At 46.0% G+C, this 17,453-nt stretch overlaps 2 protein-coding genes across 2 annotated transcripts; one reads left to right on the top strand and one right to left on the bottom strand.

The window, feature by feature from the left end:
• Nucleotides 1-4,394: 4,394 nt before the first annotated feature.
• Nucleotides 4,395-7,238, top strand: LOC101763902 (growth-regulating factor 9). The gene is made up of 4 exons (XM_004982132.3): nucleotides 4,395-4,847; nucleotides 5,290-5,475; nucleotides 5,822-6,146; nucleotides 6,442-7,238. Exons 1-4 carry the CDS (start codon nucleotides 4,616-4,618, stop codon nucleotides 6,995-6,997), a joined length of 1,299 nt encoding a protein of 432 aa, XP_004982189.1. The 5' UTR covers nucleotides 4,395-4,615; the 3' UTR covers nucleotides 6,998-7,238.
• Nucleotides 7,239-15,447: 8,209 nt separating this feature from the next.
• On the bottom strand, nucleotides 15,448-16,794 carry LOC101758664 (exopolygalacturonase). Its single transcript, XM_004986261.3, has one exon. It carries the CDS (start codon nucleotides 16,792-16,794, stop codon nucleotides 15,532-15,534), a length of 1,263 nt encoding a protein of 420 aa, XP_004986318.1. The 3' UTR covers nucleotides 15,448-15,531.
• Nucleotides 16,795-17,453: the final 659 nt, after the last annotated feature.

Raw genomic sequence — 17,453 nt, 5'->3', positions numbered from 1 at the left:
GTTAGCGCACGGCCGGATCCTGCCGAGATCGCCGCCGACGCCGGCCGGGGTTCCCAACACAGTTTCGTATTTACGCGGCCGCGCGTACCCCCTGCCCGGCCGCGTCCACGAGACACACACACGAAGAGCAGAGGGGGGGCTACTGTTGCCGGCACATGAGCGATCAAATCGCATTGATGCGTCGCGCGTGACGCTGTACAACAACCTACCCGTACCCGTACCGTACGTGCGTACATGCCGTCTCCATGTATACATACGCGCGTAGGCATACTACGTACCGGGTACCATCCTGGGCGCGCGAATTGAAAGGGAGTTACAAAAAGAAGGGCCCTGTATCGGTACGTATCCAAGCGCGCCGTGCAGACGTTGCGTCAAATCTCCCGTGTCTGTCCGGCACCCCACACACGCAGGTAAATAAAAATAGGGTGAGATCAGGGTCCCAGCAGGCGGCATGCATCGGCGCCTCCCTAAATGCCGCCCGTGCCCGTGGCAAGGAGGGAACGCCACTGTACGCTCACAGCATCATTGTTTTGTTTGTTGCCCCAGCCAGGAGCCATCCATCAGCCATGGTTGGCCATGAGTGGCAGTCTTTAGGCTTAGCAATGCATGCAGGGGTCAGGGGGCCGGTCCCGCCCGAGCGCTGGCGTGTGCGATCGCGCCGAAAGGAAAACATTCCGCTAACAGTGGAAGCGGTCGTCGGATGGTTCACGAATCACGAAAACCACCGGCATGGGACGTGGCGCGCTGCGGCGCTGGATCGGCCTTTTTGTGTTGTGGGTCTACGTGTCGTTTACCAGGCAGTGTGGTACGGTGCAACACTGAGGAGATTGCATTCGCCGCTTGGTTTGGTGCCGTCTTTGCAGTTACGAAGAATCTGGATGACACCCTCTCTTTGGTCCCGGGGAGAGGAGATGAGAGGAAGATGCATGCCGTGCTGCCGCCCTCCGGCAGAGATGCTCGGACTTTCGACGGTGAGACGGAGCCACCAAGGGGGGCAAGGGAGCAGGTGCGGCCGCGCGAGGAAGCGAGCGCTGTCCGAGTCGTCCAGTGGGACGGACGATGAGGGGCGAGCCAACATTCGATGATTCGAGTGTTTTGGACACGCTCGCCCTTTCGTGGTCATTGGTGTTGGTTGGGTGATGTGAGCGTTGCTCCTCCTCCGTCGATCGCTCCCGGTCGAAAAATTTGGTTGCGGCAAGTTTAGCCCTGCAACCAAATGAAGGCCTAATTGATGGGCATGCTAAAAATTTGGCTTGCTCAGTTGGAGGCAACAACCAAACACATATTTGATGATGCTCACATAGTGATAAGGAATTGGGACCAAGGGATGGTAAAGAACCTAACTAGTAGTTAGATCTTCACCTACAAATTTTGTATCATAACTAATTATTGAAATACATCCAATCTAGACCTTAGCAAATTTGCCCAGCTCGAGCCCGCCAGGCTAAACCCGGCCTATGACCTTTATAGGGCCGGGTGTGGAGCACATTTTGCCAGCTCGTAAAAAATCCAAGCGGGCCAAACCCCGCTCGATTATTTTTTTATTTCCCAACTAAAAATGAACGGACATCCTAGCCAAAAAAAGTCCGAAAAGGCCATCCAAAAACTGTTCATGGGCGGGATCGGTCACATTTTTTAGCCCGAATCATTGTGGGTTTTTTGCCAACCCGGCCTGGCGCACACTTTGCTCAGGTCTAATTCAATCACCCGAATCTAACAACATCCACACCTCTTTCTCCATTGATCCTTACCCCATCGGAATCATAGCTCATTAGCCCCGCTCTTAGATGCTACCTCATCCCTACTATATTTGTAGTTCTTCCCTCCGTGGTTGTTGGTGGTGGGTGGTGTGAGCATCACTTTTCCTTTATCGCTCACTAATAATGTTCCCCCTTGTCTTTATGCTCACTTTCATCCCTAGCATCCTTACCCACCATGTCCCCTAGATTTCATTACAAACTTCATTAGTAGTTACTGCCAAGGAATACAACTGCAATCCCAACCAAAATAATTATTAGGATAGTTTACATAGCACTAAATAGCATGTTATTAATGTAGCAATTTACTGAGGCAGCAAGGGGATGAGTAGAGATTCATAGAAGAAAATGTATAGTTTGTCATGTGAGAAATCATGTCTATACAATAACTAAGGAAGGAAGAAGGTGGATTAGGAAAGAAAAAGAGAGGGAAGGTTTAAAGAAACTTTATATTAGTAACGTAATTTTTGTGTGTAGTAACTGTATGACATGTAAGTATAAAAAGTACTACCTCTGTTTGTGTTCCTAAGGAGGTCACGCGTATTAGGGTTCAAAATTTATAATCTTTGACTAATAATTTAACCAATAATTTTTTAATATAAATTTAAAATAATTGGATTCGTAGTTTATAATCACAAATAATATAATGTAAGATAAATGAACGGTGAAAGTGTAATGTGAGAGACCGTGCTAAGTCCATGACTTGTAAACTGAGACGGAGGGAGTATCAGGTAATGTATGGCCTAGCACAAACCTGGAGATATGTTGTGCCCTTGGATTATTAGTTGAGTAACTAGTATTACTATCTTATATCCAACCGAACTATCAACTAAGTACTAGTAATCAACAATATTATGCGTAAAAATGCCGCCGAAAGCGACGCGTGCCCCCTTCGCTGGTACACGTACTAGCATCGGAAGGTGATCAACTGATCACCCTAGCAAAAACTCACGCTGGTGGAGCGCGCCACGGGTCCCCGCCCCGGCCGGCCGACCGCCAGACCGAAGCCCTCCATTCCCTTGTAAGTCGTAAGCTGTAACTCACATGATGCTCGGCTGCTCGGCAGAGAGCGGCAGGCACGTACGACACCGGACCTGCGCGCCGAAGCAGCAAACTGCCAAGGGGGGAGGAGGCAAAATGTGTGCTCCAGCCTTCAAGAGGAGCGCGAGACCTTCCTCAAGAAGTGAAGATAACCGGTCCATCCATCCATGGACCATGATCCATTCCGTCTCCGCCCGGCGCTCGGGGTGGTTCACGAACCCGAAACTGGCCGCGCCGCGCGGCGGGCAATGAATGAAGCCGGGGGGCTTTGAAAAGCGTCATCTCTACCTCGTGACGGCGCAATGGCCCTGCGCTGGTGCGCTGCCAAAGCGCCTGCCCTGCGCGGCGGCCAGTACTTGGCCTCCGCCGGACCCATCCGCCATGTTTCCGCGCAGCGCCGGGCTGTAGCGTATCTTCCCTTGGAGTAGGGTGTGTGATTGCGAGTCCTACACCACTAGGCACTAGCCCACCACCAGCGAACGCCCCCCAAAGAAAGATCCCAACCGAGTTAGGGCTAGTAGCAGGGGCCAAGGGGGAGCACTGTATGCTCCTGCTGGTACTGTAGCGGCGATTAGTAGTGCTCCCTTGTGTTTGATTCAATAGGGGCCTAAAGGTGTTGCCTTTTGCGCCAACGAAACCCTGGTAGGTAGGGGCATCTGCAGACCCACCGGATAAGATCAGATCTCCTATCATGGACATGTTAACTTAAGATGCAAGCAGACGGGTTTAAGGCTCAGGGTTAGTACCTTAACTATACTCCACAAAGTCTACGAGCTTCTTTGTTGATAGTATGTCCGCATTACAAGGGAAACGACGCACACACCTCCAGACCCGACATGCACACCGCACTCGTGCACGGTGCACCCGCCTACGAAGACGACTACTACAGTGAATTTAAAATAAAACAAAGTTGGCGCCCAAGGAAGACTCTCCAAATATATGCATGCTTTTTGGATAAATGCTTGTAAAGGTTTCTTTCTATCACCCTCTCTACTTGGCTAGAGGCTAGAGAGAGTCAATGCCCCAGTTTACGGCGTGTGAGCGTCACATTTCCCTGTGCGTCCTGCGGCCGTCACATGGATGAAGCCCGGCCATTTACTTCCTCATATTTACCTGCAAGGATACAAAAGCCGTCTACTTATTCAAGTAGAAGTACCGGTACTAGCTCATAGAAATTACTCGCGCACGTACCACGCCCCCACACGCATGGTAGTTTACCGGCCCTACCCACACCACAGCACACGTAATTGCTCCAATCAATTTGACCCATTATCCTGCAACAGTGGCAGGCACATCACTCCTTTTCCTTCAAGTTTCAAGCGAGTACTACTACGCAGCATTACCAATCGACCCGCCCAAACCAATGGCCTCGCAAGAAAACACAGACCACTTCAAAAGGCAGGGCCGTAGGGTAGGGCCGTCCTGTTTTGATCATGGTACCATTGGATGTGGATTGAGATCCTGCCTTAACAACTCACTGCTACACCGGCCGTGGTACTCGCCTGGCGGTCATAAAAAACCCTAGCGGTAGGAAACATTTGTTGGGGCGTTGAGCTGAAAAAATTCTCAAAAGGAAATCTGGAAAAACGTATCTGAAAGCCCAAAGAATGAATGATAGGACTGGTGCTATTTAAGGGCCACCCCCTAGTCCCCCAAAGAGCCACCACACATACCCTGCCTCCCACCAGAAAAGCACACCCACCTTCTCTCTCTCTTCCCCCATCTCCAACATCCTCAAATCCAACCAGGCTGTCCCCAACAATGCACACCACCCTTCTTCCACTCTCTCACATCAGCCTCTTCTCCTACTCCCCCAAATGAGTGCCGGGTTTTGTGCTGCTGGTGCTGCGGCCATGGAGCTCGGAGATGTGATGGGGATGCAACAAGGCGTCGCCGTCACCGCGCCATCGCTCAGGGAGAGCGACCTGGGTCTTCTCAAGCGAGCAGGCCTCACCCAGGCTGCTGCGGCCGCTGCTTCCTACCCCTCGCCCTTCCTTGACGAGCAGAAGATGCTCAGGTTCTCCAAGGCTGCTCACGCATTGCCCTCAGGTTTGGATGCCTCATCAGCAACTGCCAACACAGCCTTCCCTCTTGTCCATTCCTTCTTGGATATGTTATTGGATATGTTATCTGCAAATCATGGTAGAGAGAAGAACTATTGCCATTTTTTTTTCTGTTGCAATGTTCAAAAGAAAAGCAAAAGTCAAAAGGAGAACAGGGGTGCAGCATTCATGGAACTTGATGAGCTCTCATGAATGCTATGGAGGGGCCTAGCCTAGCAGCCATAGGGATTTGCACAACGCTACACCGCTCGCTGGGCCCCTCAAGCCCCCAGCCAAGGCTGCCCGTAACATTTCGTCTGCTTTTTCACCTTTACACTTTGTCTTGGCACTCCCTTCACCATGCACGTCTCTGGAGATAAGGTTGCTGCTTGCTTCAGCATTTCAGATTTCGTCAGACTCAATATTCTCCTTGTTTCATCATCATCTAGGCGTGGATTTTGGAAGGCCAAATGAGCAGGCTTTCCTGCTATCCAGGACCAAGAGGCCCTTTACTCCCTCGCAGTGGATGGAGCTGGAGCACCAGGCTCTGATATACAAGTATCTCCATGCAAAAGCCCCCATACCTTCCAGCCTGCTCATTTCAATCAGCAAAAGCTTCAGATCATCCAACAGAGGTGTGCATATTCTGAAACAGATCACTAAGTTTTCTTTACTAGTACTTCAAAACTATTAGCACTTTCAATAAACCAATACAGAAGAAAAATATTACTTTGCACAAATGGATGCCTTTGCAGTGTTACATGTTGAATAAAAATATCTGTAACTGTGATAATATCTGAAACTATCAATCATCAAATCCAACGTAGGCATGTCATGGAGTTACAAGGATATGTATTACTTTCAACCATACTTCCATCAGTTTGTAAGCAAACAAGTCATAATGCCATAAAGGATAACCATAGTATTGTTTTGGATATAAATGGAATCAAAGCTTGACATACACATACTTCTCTAATGCAGTGAGCTGGAGACCTCTCTATCAAGGCTACACCAATGCAGACTCTGATCCAGAACCTGGAAGATGCCGTCGGACAGATGGAAAGAAATGGCGATGCTCGAAGGAGGCAATGGCTGATCACAAGTACTGTGAGCGGCACATCAACAGAAACCGTCACCGTTCAAGAAAGCCTGTGGAAAACCAACCTAAAAAGACCGCCAAGGACACACCTGCTGCTGCTGCTGCTGGCTCATTGCCCTGTGCTGTGTCACAAGGTAGCTTGAAGAAGGCAAAAGTTAATGACTCGAAGCCAGGCACTGTCAGCTATTGGACTGATAGTTTAAACAGGTATATGTCCTCATTCATCTCCTTGTACGAAGCAGAACTACTTCAGCATCACAATCTGAACAATGAAGTCCTATTTATTACTTGTGCATCGTATTACTAGAACTTTTTAAGATTTTAGATCCATTTTAACAAAAAAAATTTGTCAGTGACTGCTTTAGCAAAAGAAGCTAAAATGAAGAAAAGTGTCAACAATGTCACATTATGAAATACTGCATTATGTTATAAACTCGAGCTTATTTTGTTTTAGTTGGCACTTGGCAATCATAACAATTTCCATTTGAAAACCTCAATGCAGGACAATGTTGAGCAAAGAGAAAGCAAACCAACAAACAGAAGACAACAATACTCCACTGATAAAATCTACAAATCGACAACCCACCTTGTCCCTGCTCTCTCAACTGAAGCAGCATAATAAACCAGATAAGTTCAGCCCTGCAGTGGATAATGCGTCGATCTCCTCAGACACAATATTGAAAGCCTGGGAAAGCATCAACAAGCACAGCCAAAAGAGCATTTCCTCCACACAGCTGCATGATGCTGAATCCCTCCAATCAGTTCTTCAAAACTTCAGCCTGGCTAAGAATGAGAACATGGAGTCTGAGAAAAACAAATATTCTGATTCCATGCTAGTTTCATCGACTTTCTACCACTCCGCAGAAGGTCCACGGACAACCTGCCTTACACCTAACATGACACAAGTGCAGGCGGATTGCATCTCAAGTTCTTGGGAGATGCCTCAAGGTGGACCTCTGGGCGAGATCTTAACAAACTCCAAGAACAGCAACGACTCAAACAAAAAGTGTGACTCAAGGTCATATGGTTGGTTATTGAATCTTGACCACGCACCATGATTCCTCAATCCTTGAAGAGCTTGACATAGATATCTCACCATGAAAGCTAAGAAATGCTCAGAAAAGAAGGTTGAGATGACCTCGATGTTTGTCCCATGCATGCTCGCTATCTCTCTTTTTCATTTCGTTTTTGTAGTATTCAGCAAGTTAAATTATCTGTGCTTCTGAGTCTGGCTGTATCTTAAACTAGTTTTACAACAGATTATATCTTGCTTAGTTAGCTGCTTAATGGTTTGACTTACAGAAGAAGCTTCAGATATTCACTTTGACCTAACTTGAAGAAACAGCTCTAATTGGAAAGGTTCAAAAGGACTTCTGAACTTCTGCGCATTTTTCTCATAAACTAATATACGATACATTAAAATGATGAAGCTACCTATTAGGTGATTGCAGGCACTAAGGTTATTTGACCTTCTCAAGAGCACCGTAGGATTAGAGTGGTCAGTCATAACAGAGTACCAGAGGTAGGAAACCCTAAGTCCCAAACTATCTACTGCAATCACATAGTTAACATTCATTTCGTAATAACTTCACAAGGTATTTGAGAACTTTAGATCGCATATTCCAAGACCAATCCTGCAGGGTTCTAAACACATAGTTCTTTACGGGAGATAATCCCAACATACGAAATTCATGTATGACAATTCAATGCTAGAAAGATATTGCTTTCCACGACCTACTTTGCTCATCCTGATCTGACAATTCAGAACAGTGATGAAAGTATTTATGATTGTGGCATGACGATAATACAAGACTTACGAAGTGGAGCAGAACAGTCTACTCCAATTCAGAAGAAGCTTCAAAGATCCACTTTAGTGCAATGGGAAATTGTTCAAAGAAACAGCTCTAATATCAACAGTTCCAAGGAACTACTGAACTTTTTTGAGATAAAGGAACTACTGAACTTTTGCGCATTTTTCTCATAAACTAACATATTGTAGATTAAACAGGTGGAGAGAAACTATATGGTATATACAGACATTCGGTTACTTGGCATCCTCATGGGCTGTACTATAAGATTAACGATCAGCTATATGCTATAAGTGGTAGGAAACCCTTTGATAAGCCATAAACTGTCTACTGCAGTCACATAGTTATCTTCAGAGGTATTTCAGAACTTCAGGTTGTAAGGATAATTTCTTTTCAACAGTTATTCTACCTAAAAATGAAAGTCATGTCTCAATGGTTTGATGCTACAAGTTTTCCATAACCTAGGTAGTTGATAGTGTCATACTGATATCTTCATTCAGAACAGTGTGACGAAGTGGAACGGAGCAACCTGCTCCAGTTTTCAAACTCCCCAAAAAGTCACAATAAACAAGCAGCCACTAGCATACACCACAAGTGAATCAGGAAAACATAACCGAGCCCAAGTTCGGCGTGGAAGGAAACTCAAATACACCATGGACAACAAATAAGGATGTACCTTTCACACAGAATAAAGGTGCACTGGCTCAGACACGCACATAGCTCATCAAATTTGGTCCTTGAACAATCAAGTCTCAGCATCGAGAAATGTATGTTCTTGTCATCACAGCCACACGGATGCACGAGGAAAGCATAAAAAGAGTACAAGACCATATCTTAGGAAAGTAAACAAGGAAAGCATGCATTTGCACAGGCTCAGACACGCACAAAGGTCATCAAAGTTTGGTCCTTGAACACATCAAGTATCAGGATCGAGAAACGTATGTTGTTGTCATCCAAGCCACGCAAGAACAGCCAAAGACACTACTAAGAAACCAAAGCTGACACACAGAAATACAAGAGGATATATGTCTCTTTGCCATTTAGCCTGTCAGCTAGAAATTCAAGTCTATTTGCATCCTGAATTAATAGCCATCCAATTACCAAACCCGAATGAACAATAGTGTGTAATCCTCAGTACAGCGCAAGAAGTTGGAGGGCACATAGATGAGACAATAAACTGCCTCTGCAAGCAGTAATCAGCACTTCAGCAGGAATAAAGATAGGCGGGGAAAAAGAAACAGAAACAGCTTGGCGAACATGGGCGCTGCACAGCATCGGCTCAGACACGCACAAATAAGGTCATCACGATTGGTCCTTAATTGGCATTAAGAATCAGAATGAACAAAATATCCTTTTGTCGTCACAGCCACGCAGCAGCAACCGCATATGCTCACCACCAAATCCCAAATAACACTGAAAACAAAAAAATGGATGTGCGAGGGTGCGTAACCGCAAGCCCATCGTTTACTCGGGCCGCGGCTATTAGAGCCCCAAATCAATCTGGGAGCGATTGGACGAAGGAATCGCCATGGCCATCAAATCTGAAAGCCACAGCTCGCGGAAATGACCAAGCTCCCATGAATAAATCGGTTATGCAAATAATTACATGAGAACCAACTGGAGTGAAAAAGAAAACGAAAACACGATTGAGGACACGAGAACTGAGCTCAAACTCCCAGATATCTATAGAGAGGGCAACGAGCAGAGAGCTGTCTGAATTGATAAGGCGGCCGACATGCGCGTGTGTTCTTCGGTGGAATTAAGAGAGATTTGGGGATCTAGGGTTTATGCTATCGAGAAGCTTCTGGAACTTGTAACCTAACTGCTACCTCAATTGCTGGGCTTGGTGAATTCGAATTTGGGCTGTTAACATATGCGGCCCTGTTGTGAATTTGAATTTGGGCTGTTAACATATGCAGCCCAACAGGGCCGACAGCTACACTTCTTGGTTCCTGATTTCCTTTTTTGTTTCACTTAACGCGACCGATTTCCTTTTATAGACTATATACAAGTACACATCTTGTTTCTACTACATTTAAGGCCCCCGCAGCAATTTGTAATTGCAATAAACTGGAGACAACTGTAACATCATAACCATTTTACTCTCACGCGAAGAATTTTGCAGCTGCGAGTCAAATACTAAAATGTGCCAAATTTTGGTAATATCGAAGATTTTGCGAGCCAACTCAGCTCTCTGTCTGTTAGAATTCGTGGCAAAACAGAGGGGTCACGAACGCCTATGCAGGTGTGCATTCTACGAGGCATAATATGCTATGTATTTGAAAATTTAAGCCTTGGTTTTTTTCTAAAATACGCAGGAGAGCTGTATCTTTTCTAAAATATGCAGGAGAGTTGTATCTTTGTATTAAGAAGAAATAGAACGTCAGAACATTACAACACGGGTCAATCGGGCTCTTGCACACGGTACAAGATTTCACTTCTTAGATATCTAGGTGGAGACTCAACACAACTAGAGAAAGAAAACAAAGTAAGAAAGATCTAGGGCTGAGCCAGCTGCATGTGGACAGGCAAACGCTGACAGGGCCTTAGCACACCACAGGAGCGCTTCTTCTGAAATCTGTTGAGCCAGCTGGTGTGGCTGCCTTGGCGACGATCTGCTAAAAACTCGGTTATTACGCTCCTTCCGAATGCACCAAGAAATCAGAAATTCAAGCAACGGTTATTTTCAGAATTTTATGCCATGCACAGGAAGAAAATTCAAGCAATGGTTTATTTTCAGAATTTGTCGTGTGCTGAGGCAGACGACAAACTTCAGATTTTGTTGAGGTTATCCGGCAGTTGGATGCTTGGATCAGGATCGCCCGCATGTATCTGCGTCTCTGTCGTGATCATGAGGCAGAAGATGCTAAAACGCATCCAGTTGCAAGAAAAGCAGAACCTTTGAAAACCGAAAATCCTATAATCTATAAAAGGGCCAGGAGGGAAGTGGCCAGTGACCACCAACTCAGATTATCCGCATTAGGAAAAGACTACGAATCTCGTGCAGATAAATCCATACCCAATACGTGACGGTGTGACGATGAACAGCACCACGAGATCTAAAGCACGGTGGTTAACAAAAAGATACGTACACCTGCCAAAAAACCCAAGTGACGGAGACAACCGCAGAATCGGATGAAGAACACAGGAGAAGAAGTGAAAAGCGAGAGACGCATGTGCGAGGCGCGTATACCCTGACGAGCCCATATTTTCGCCGGGCACAGGCTATGTAAACCTCGGATCGGATCGATCTGGGAGCATCGGGGCATGGGAGCCGCGGCCATCGAAACTGGATGCCACGGCTCGTGGATGTGGCCGAACTCACTTTCAGAAAATCATCCAGAAAAAGGGAGCTAAACGATCGAGAAAATGTAGGAAGACTTGCAAACAAATGATCGAACAAAATTGCAGATTCATTTCAGGAACAGAATTGGGCGAGGAATCGAGAGGGATCCGCTGCAAGGGGATCTTCGAATTGGTGCCGATTGGAGAAGGCAACAGAAATCGTATGGTTTCTGATGGGTCCTGCCTGCCTGTGTTATATAGCCGTCCACCTGGCAGTGCGAGGGCAAGGGGAACCGTGTAACGTGACGACGTCATGCCATCTCCCGTGATCAGGTTTCAGATTATTTCTGATGCAGTAAAGACCATGGCTTCAAGCGACCCGTTTGACAATTCGTCCCAACTGGATTGACTGATCTAGGAGGCCCTTTATTTGATCATTTTTGGGCATATCATACCCCATTCGCAAAAGTTCAAAATACTCCTCTCAATTATAACCAAAGTTTGGATTACCGCTAAAGTATTTTTTAGTTCCATTTACTCCTAAACTATATCATTTGGTTCAATTTACCCTTTAACGCAATTTGTTTTTTTTCTCTGTGCACAAGTAAAGTCTTAAGTTCAAATTTTGCAAGAAGATAGCAAACATCATAAGACATGTTAGAAATATATATCATGAATTTTTTATCATTATTTTGATAGAGTAGGATATTTATTGTATCCTTGAGATACAAAATGATATAAAAAATAATGATGAAAAATTCATAAAATATTTTTATAATATAGATTATGATGGCCACTACCCTGCAAAGTCTCAAATTAAAATTCAACTTGTGTATGGAGAAACAAAATGACAAATTGTATTACTCTCAAATTAAAATTCAACTTGTGTATGGAGAAACAAAATGACAAATTGTATTATCGAGTAAGTTGAACCAAATAGCATAGTTTAAGGGGTAAATTGAACCAAGATATAGTTTAGGGGATTATTTGGACTTTCGCTATACTTGAGGGAGTAATCTGAACTTTTTCATTCGCAAAACAAGCTTTGACAAACAAATGATAAAATTCCTCTAAAAAATCAAACAAATAATATAAGGAAATCATGAAAAAATATATGTGAGATATAATTACACTAGTTTTGCACGAGTAGACGTGTCAAATACCTGCCGTTCTTCTTGTGTCCTTAGGAACACATCATCTATCATGTTCATGGGCTGCACGATGATTAAATACGTTTCTTACCAAATCGGAGAAAACCAATACTATTAATTAATTCCCCAGCCGCGGAGTAAGAATGGTGAGGAAATGGAGTAGAATTCCAGCCCGTGGGGACTTCAGCTTCTAGATCGAGCAGGCCAGAAAACGACGAGTTAGATTTACATGTCACAGATCGTTAGATTTGCTTGCCACGTTAAGCATCTACTAGCTAGCTAGTCTGAAATTGGATTCACTTGCCAGTAACTCTAGGCAAGTTGCGGGAATCAAGTTTGGTTGGACTCTGGAGATCTATGCAAATTTAACGGATCGATCGGAATAATACTGGTGCTTGCGATTAAGCTAGCGCCTAGCCAAACAAACAAGCTAATGTCACTTTCAGGTGAACCTACTCTGCGCAGAGCAGGCTGCAAATCTGGCCTTAGGGTACGTACGTGTATCTGCATTTGTGACCTTTTCCAGCCAAATACTTTGGCAAACACAGAAGCGAAGCTGAAATTCCAAGTCAATCGACAATAGATAACGTGCAATTCCCTTGGATCCAATCGTCAGCACGTATTTGTTTACCGAGACTTGGGGCCCGATTTCACGTCTACAGAAACAGGCTTTTTTTAGTAGCAGTGGGCTGCCACTGCAGCTGCTACTAATTAGAACACCGGCTGTGGCCCAGCTGCTGCAGCAGCACAGCTGCAGCCAACTGTGCCGAGCACGCTAAATATGTATCACCAAACGGTGCAATTGCGATCGCTGTTCCACTCCCTCTGGCAGCTGATAAGGCGTGGGGAAGACGTAGAAGATCATCCGTATCCCTTTTCAATAACCCCCCTAGATTAGCACATAGGAGACAATGTAGATAGAACTTATTCTCTTTTGATCTTTATAGATAAGTACACGTTAATTACTTTATATAGCCTTGACCTTCTAGGAGTGTATTTGGCATGAGCCCACAATAATTCCTTAGGTTTAGGGATTTCCCAACAATATATTTGTCTGTTTCATTTTTGTACTTTGAAATATTGTTTTTAAGTATCCTGTATCAATATTGTATGTTAAGTGTAATATCTTTTCATTAGTTGTATTTTTTTAGGATGTATTAATTTTTGCTCAGATCAAATAAATTGAAGAAGTTGTATTGTTTTGTAAGTCCAATGTATATGTGAGGTGAAATTTAGTGGCAATATCTTATTGTTCTTGTTTTGTTTTGTTTGTACTAGTAAAAGTGCTCGTGCGTTGCTACATGCGAAAATCCAAAGGAGGTATTTATCATATGCTATTACTATTACAGAACATCCCATGTACTTTTGTATAAAAAAAATCCATCCTAATTAAAAGATGTAGATGTGTTGCTCCATTGAAACATGTAATAGTTGCATTATTTGGGCAAGTAATATATTAGTGCATAGTGTTAATTTCATCCTCCACGTGCTACTTGATAGGTTTATCAACTTTTCAATGTTTGCTCATAGCATATGTAAAAATATGATGAGATTCCTCGTGGTATTTTCTTTGAAAATCATATAGCCAGGCCGATTTTGTCAAAGAGCCCGAGGGAAAACCATATTTGGAGTTTTCATTTCACATATTTGTAATTTTTCATTTTACGTCATTTTTGTAATTTTTCATTTCCCGTTATATTTGTAATTTACGTTTCCCACAAGATTTTAAATAAACATGGCGCACCAAATTTGAAATATATATTATCTTCATTATTATCAAAGTGTCATTTAAAAAAGGGAATAGTAAACATAGATCAAACTTCAAATTTGAAATATATATTATCTTCAATTATTTTTTAATATAAGTTAGGGGTGTTTGGCAGCACTCCACCCTAGAAAAAATTGCTCCACTCCACCAACTTCAAAAATTTTCCAGCCAAACGTGTCTAGCTCCAGCAACTCTGACTCAAGGAAAAAGGTGGAGCAGGGGGGCAGATCCATGTTTTTGGTGGAGTACCTCAAGGGGTGCTCCAAAAATCCACTTTTCAGACCTCCTCGTGGAGTTGGTGGGTATTTACCTCCATTGCCACCGATTACACAGTATCGGTCCGATCTAAAAAAAAGAACAGACCGTCGCGCTTCTCTTTCCCACGTTCGTCGCTTCTCTTTCCCACCGTTGCTTCTCTCCCGCCGCCGTGCAGAAACCTAGCGCCACCCTTCCTCCTTGGGCCGCCGCCGCCGGTCTTTCCCGGCGAGATGGACAGCGACGGCAAGCTCCTCCGCCGATTTCTCCGATTTCTTCCTCAGCTCATCCTCACGGATCCATTTTGGGCGGCGTGGCCAGGGGAAATTTGGGTGGCGTAGCGGTCCTGGGCGCCGCGGCCAGGGGCGCCGTGGACGCGCATAAAGACAGCATTGTGGTCCTTGGCGCCGACGGCCTGGGAAATTTGTGCAGCGTGGCTAGGGGTAATTTGGGCGGCGCAGCGTTCCTAGGTGCCGCCAGTCGGTGAAGTTTGGGCGTTGCGGCCACGGGCAGTGTGGATGCGCATGAATACGGCGTTGCGGTCCTGGGCACCGGCGGTCGCAGGCCCTTGGGCGCGGCCATGGGCCAGGAAGAAGGCGCGGTCCAGGGGCAAGAAGTTCGGCGCCGGAAGTTGGGCATGAGCAGGGGTGGCGGCCAAGGCCGTGGCCGTGTTGGCCAGGGCGGCGTCAAAAACAAAAAAAGAACTCTCCACAATGCTAAAAATAGAACCAGCTATCCACCATGGGAAAAATAGAACTTTCCCACCAAATCCTTGTATTTCTGGAGTTGGAGCACTAAAAACAGCCAAACGCGTACAACAACTCCATGGATTTCTGGAGTTTATGGAGTGGAGCTGGGAAAGTATGGAGCTGGTGGAGTGAAGATGGTTTTTGGAAGGTGGAGTGCTGCCAAACACCCTCTTAAACTATTCTGAGCAACAGTTCGCAAGAGAACATGGAAATTATAGGCCAAAAACTTCTTGTAGAATGTGGTCACCGTTTCGTCCATTCATTGATGACTCACAAGCACTAGTTTTACATAGCGTTATGTCTAACCTACCAAAAAGAAAATAAAATGAAAAACACAGAAAATGAAAAGACCGGCGTGACTGGATCATCAGTGCTTTACACATTGTTAGTGTGGCAAACATTGTTATTCCATGTCTCTCTTGCCTGAGGGAGGAATCAAGCAAGAAAATAAAGCAGAAGAATACCTAGGCCGGATTTGCTCGATCTGCTGTTTATAGTTTACTAGTTACCATGTATCCAAAGAATTGAATTGATTGAAATGGATGGCAATGGAGGATGGACGGACCATATCGTTCATCATGCGCATGCGAGCTCCTTGAGGGATGCGGTGGTGGTGACCTTGGCGTTCTTGCAGACAGCCATGGTCTTGTTGTTGGTGCCGCTGTACTCGACCTTGACGTTGTCCATGGTGACGCCGCTGCAGGGGATCTTGTCGGAGCAGAGCAGGCTGACGGCCTCGGGGGTGGAGGAGGTGCCGGTGATGTTCTTGAAGGAGACGTCCTTGACGGTGACCTTGGAGGCGCCGCTGCTGGTGCAGATCTTGTTGGGGCAATACTTCATGTCGATGATGATGGGGTTCCCAGCATCCTCCATCTTGATGTTCTCGTAGTGGATCTTGGAGGCAGTGAGCACGGACGCGGCGTCCTCGTACGCCTTGATCCGGAGGCCGTTACTGGACTTCTTGAGCGTGCAGTCCTTGACGGTGATGTCTGTCACGTCCTTCTCGTCCTTGTACCGCCCCAGGCTGCCGATGCTGATGCCGTGCCCCGGGCCGCAGGTGACGCCGGTGATGTTGACCTTGGTGCTCCCCGGGCCGATGGAGATGCAGTCGTCGCCGACGCCGATGACCGTGTTAACGATGCTGATCCCGGTCGAGTCGCCCATGTGGATGCCGTCCGTGTTGGGGCTGTCACCCGGCGCTGTCACCGTCACGTCCTTGATCACCAGGTCCTTGCACTGGAACACGTTCATGTGGAAGAACTTGGAGTTGAGCAGCGTGATGCCGGACACCTCGCCGTTGTTCACGTAGTCCAGCACCAACGAGTTGGGCAGGATCTTACAGTCGTACTTCTTGGCGCAGGCATTCTTGCTCCACACGGCGGAGCCCTGCCCGTCAAGTTTGCCCTTGCCGGTGATCACCAGGTTGTCCACGCGCAGGATCTCGATCCAGTTGCCCTTGTACAGGCTCAGGTCCGTGGACGCCAGCAGGTTGCCGTCCACCTGGATGGTCACATCACCCTTGCACGGGCCCGTGAAGTTGAGCGGGCCAACCAGGTAGTCGCCCTTGGGGATCAGGATCGTGTTCTTCCCGGTGCCGCCGCATGCCGACGCCCATGCCTCCTCTAGCGCCTTGGTGCTGTCCGTCTTGCCATTACCGGACGCGCCCAGCTTGGTGATGTCGCACGACCCGCTGGGACACGACCCTCCTCCCTTCGCCGCGCTATCGTCCGCCGCCTTAGCGTCCTTCGATGCCGCCGGCGCCGCCTTTCCGGCTTGCGCAGTGAACACTAGCGCAAGGAGGAAGAGGGCTCTCATGGCGTTTTTGGTGGTGAAGGCCATTTTGAATACCTTTAGTTTGTGTGTGTCTTGCTCACTCATAGCTTCGCTCACCTATATATATATATATATACCTGCTGCTGACTGGCATCTCGCAGCTATGTTTGCAGCATGGTCACCTGGCCATTGCTATTTTTAGACTAGGCTTCACCCTCGTCCTCAGGTTTTCGTTCCATTATTGCCTCGCTCTAAAAATGTAGAAGCCCCTTAGACCAAGTTTTTCCAAACCAGACTAAAAAAGGTTTAGTCCCTGTGTTAACAAATAAATGGAGAGCTCACATCGAGTGTTATTTTTGTTCTAGTTCGCACTCATTTTTACTCTTTATTTTCTGTACATCCAAATCCAACGGTGCCTATTCTACATGTCGACAACCTTTAAGACCATGCTTAGTGACGGCCTTGCAAGGCCATGACTGCCTCTGTAGTCGTAGTACGAGGTGATATATAGGTGAATCAACACTTGGCCTTCACCGAATTAGGATCCGGATGATCCTTCCTGATGAAAGACTCAAAATAGATGAACTGCCTCAGAAGTGTAGTCGTACTTGTAACCCCTGCAGTATTCTAATTGATTAGAATTTAGGCTAACGATGAGATTAAAGTTTAGATTGCATGGAGCATCCCTTCAACTCATATATCTATGTAGAGAGAGAGAGCTGTGG

The sequence above is a fragment of the Setaria italica genome, chromosome IX (assembly GCF_000263155.2).
Source record: "Setaria italica strain Yugu1 chromosome IX, Setaria_italica_v2.0, whole genome shotgun sequence".
In the NCBI taxonomy this organism is placed as follows: Eukaryota; Viridiplantae; Streptophyta; class Magnoliopsida; order Poales; family Poaceae; genus Setaria; species Setaria italica.
Note: the sequence above shows the minus strand (reverse complement) of the source record. Positions and strands in the feature narration are given on the sequence as shown.

Excerpts from the sequence above, each read along its gene's own strand:
- LOC101758664 (XM_004986261.3), bottom strand. The coding sequence starts at position 16,794 with ATGGCCTTCACCACCAAAAACGCCATGAGAGCCCTCTTCCTCCTTGCG.
- LOC101763902 (XM_004982132.3), top strand. The coding sequence starts at position 4,616 with ATGAGTGCCGGGTTTTGTGCTGCTGGTGCTGCGGCCATGGAGCTCGGA. Across the intron at positions 4,848-5,289 it reads TGCTCACGCATTGCCCTCAG|GCGTGGATTTTGGAAGGCCA; the intron begins GTTTGGATGCCT and ends ATCATCATCTAG. Across the intron at positions 5,476-5,821 it reads CTTCAGATCATCCAACAGAG|TGAGCTGGAGACCTCTCTAT; the intron begins GTGTGCATATTC and ends TCTCTAATGCAG.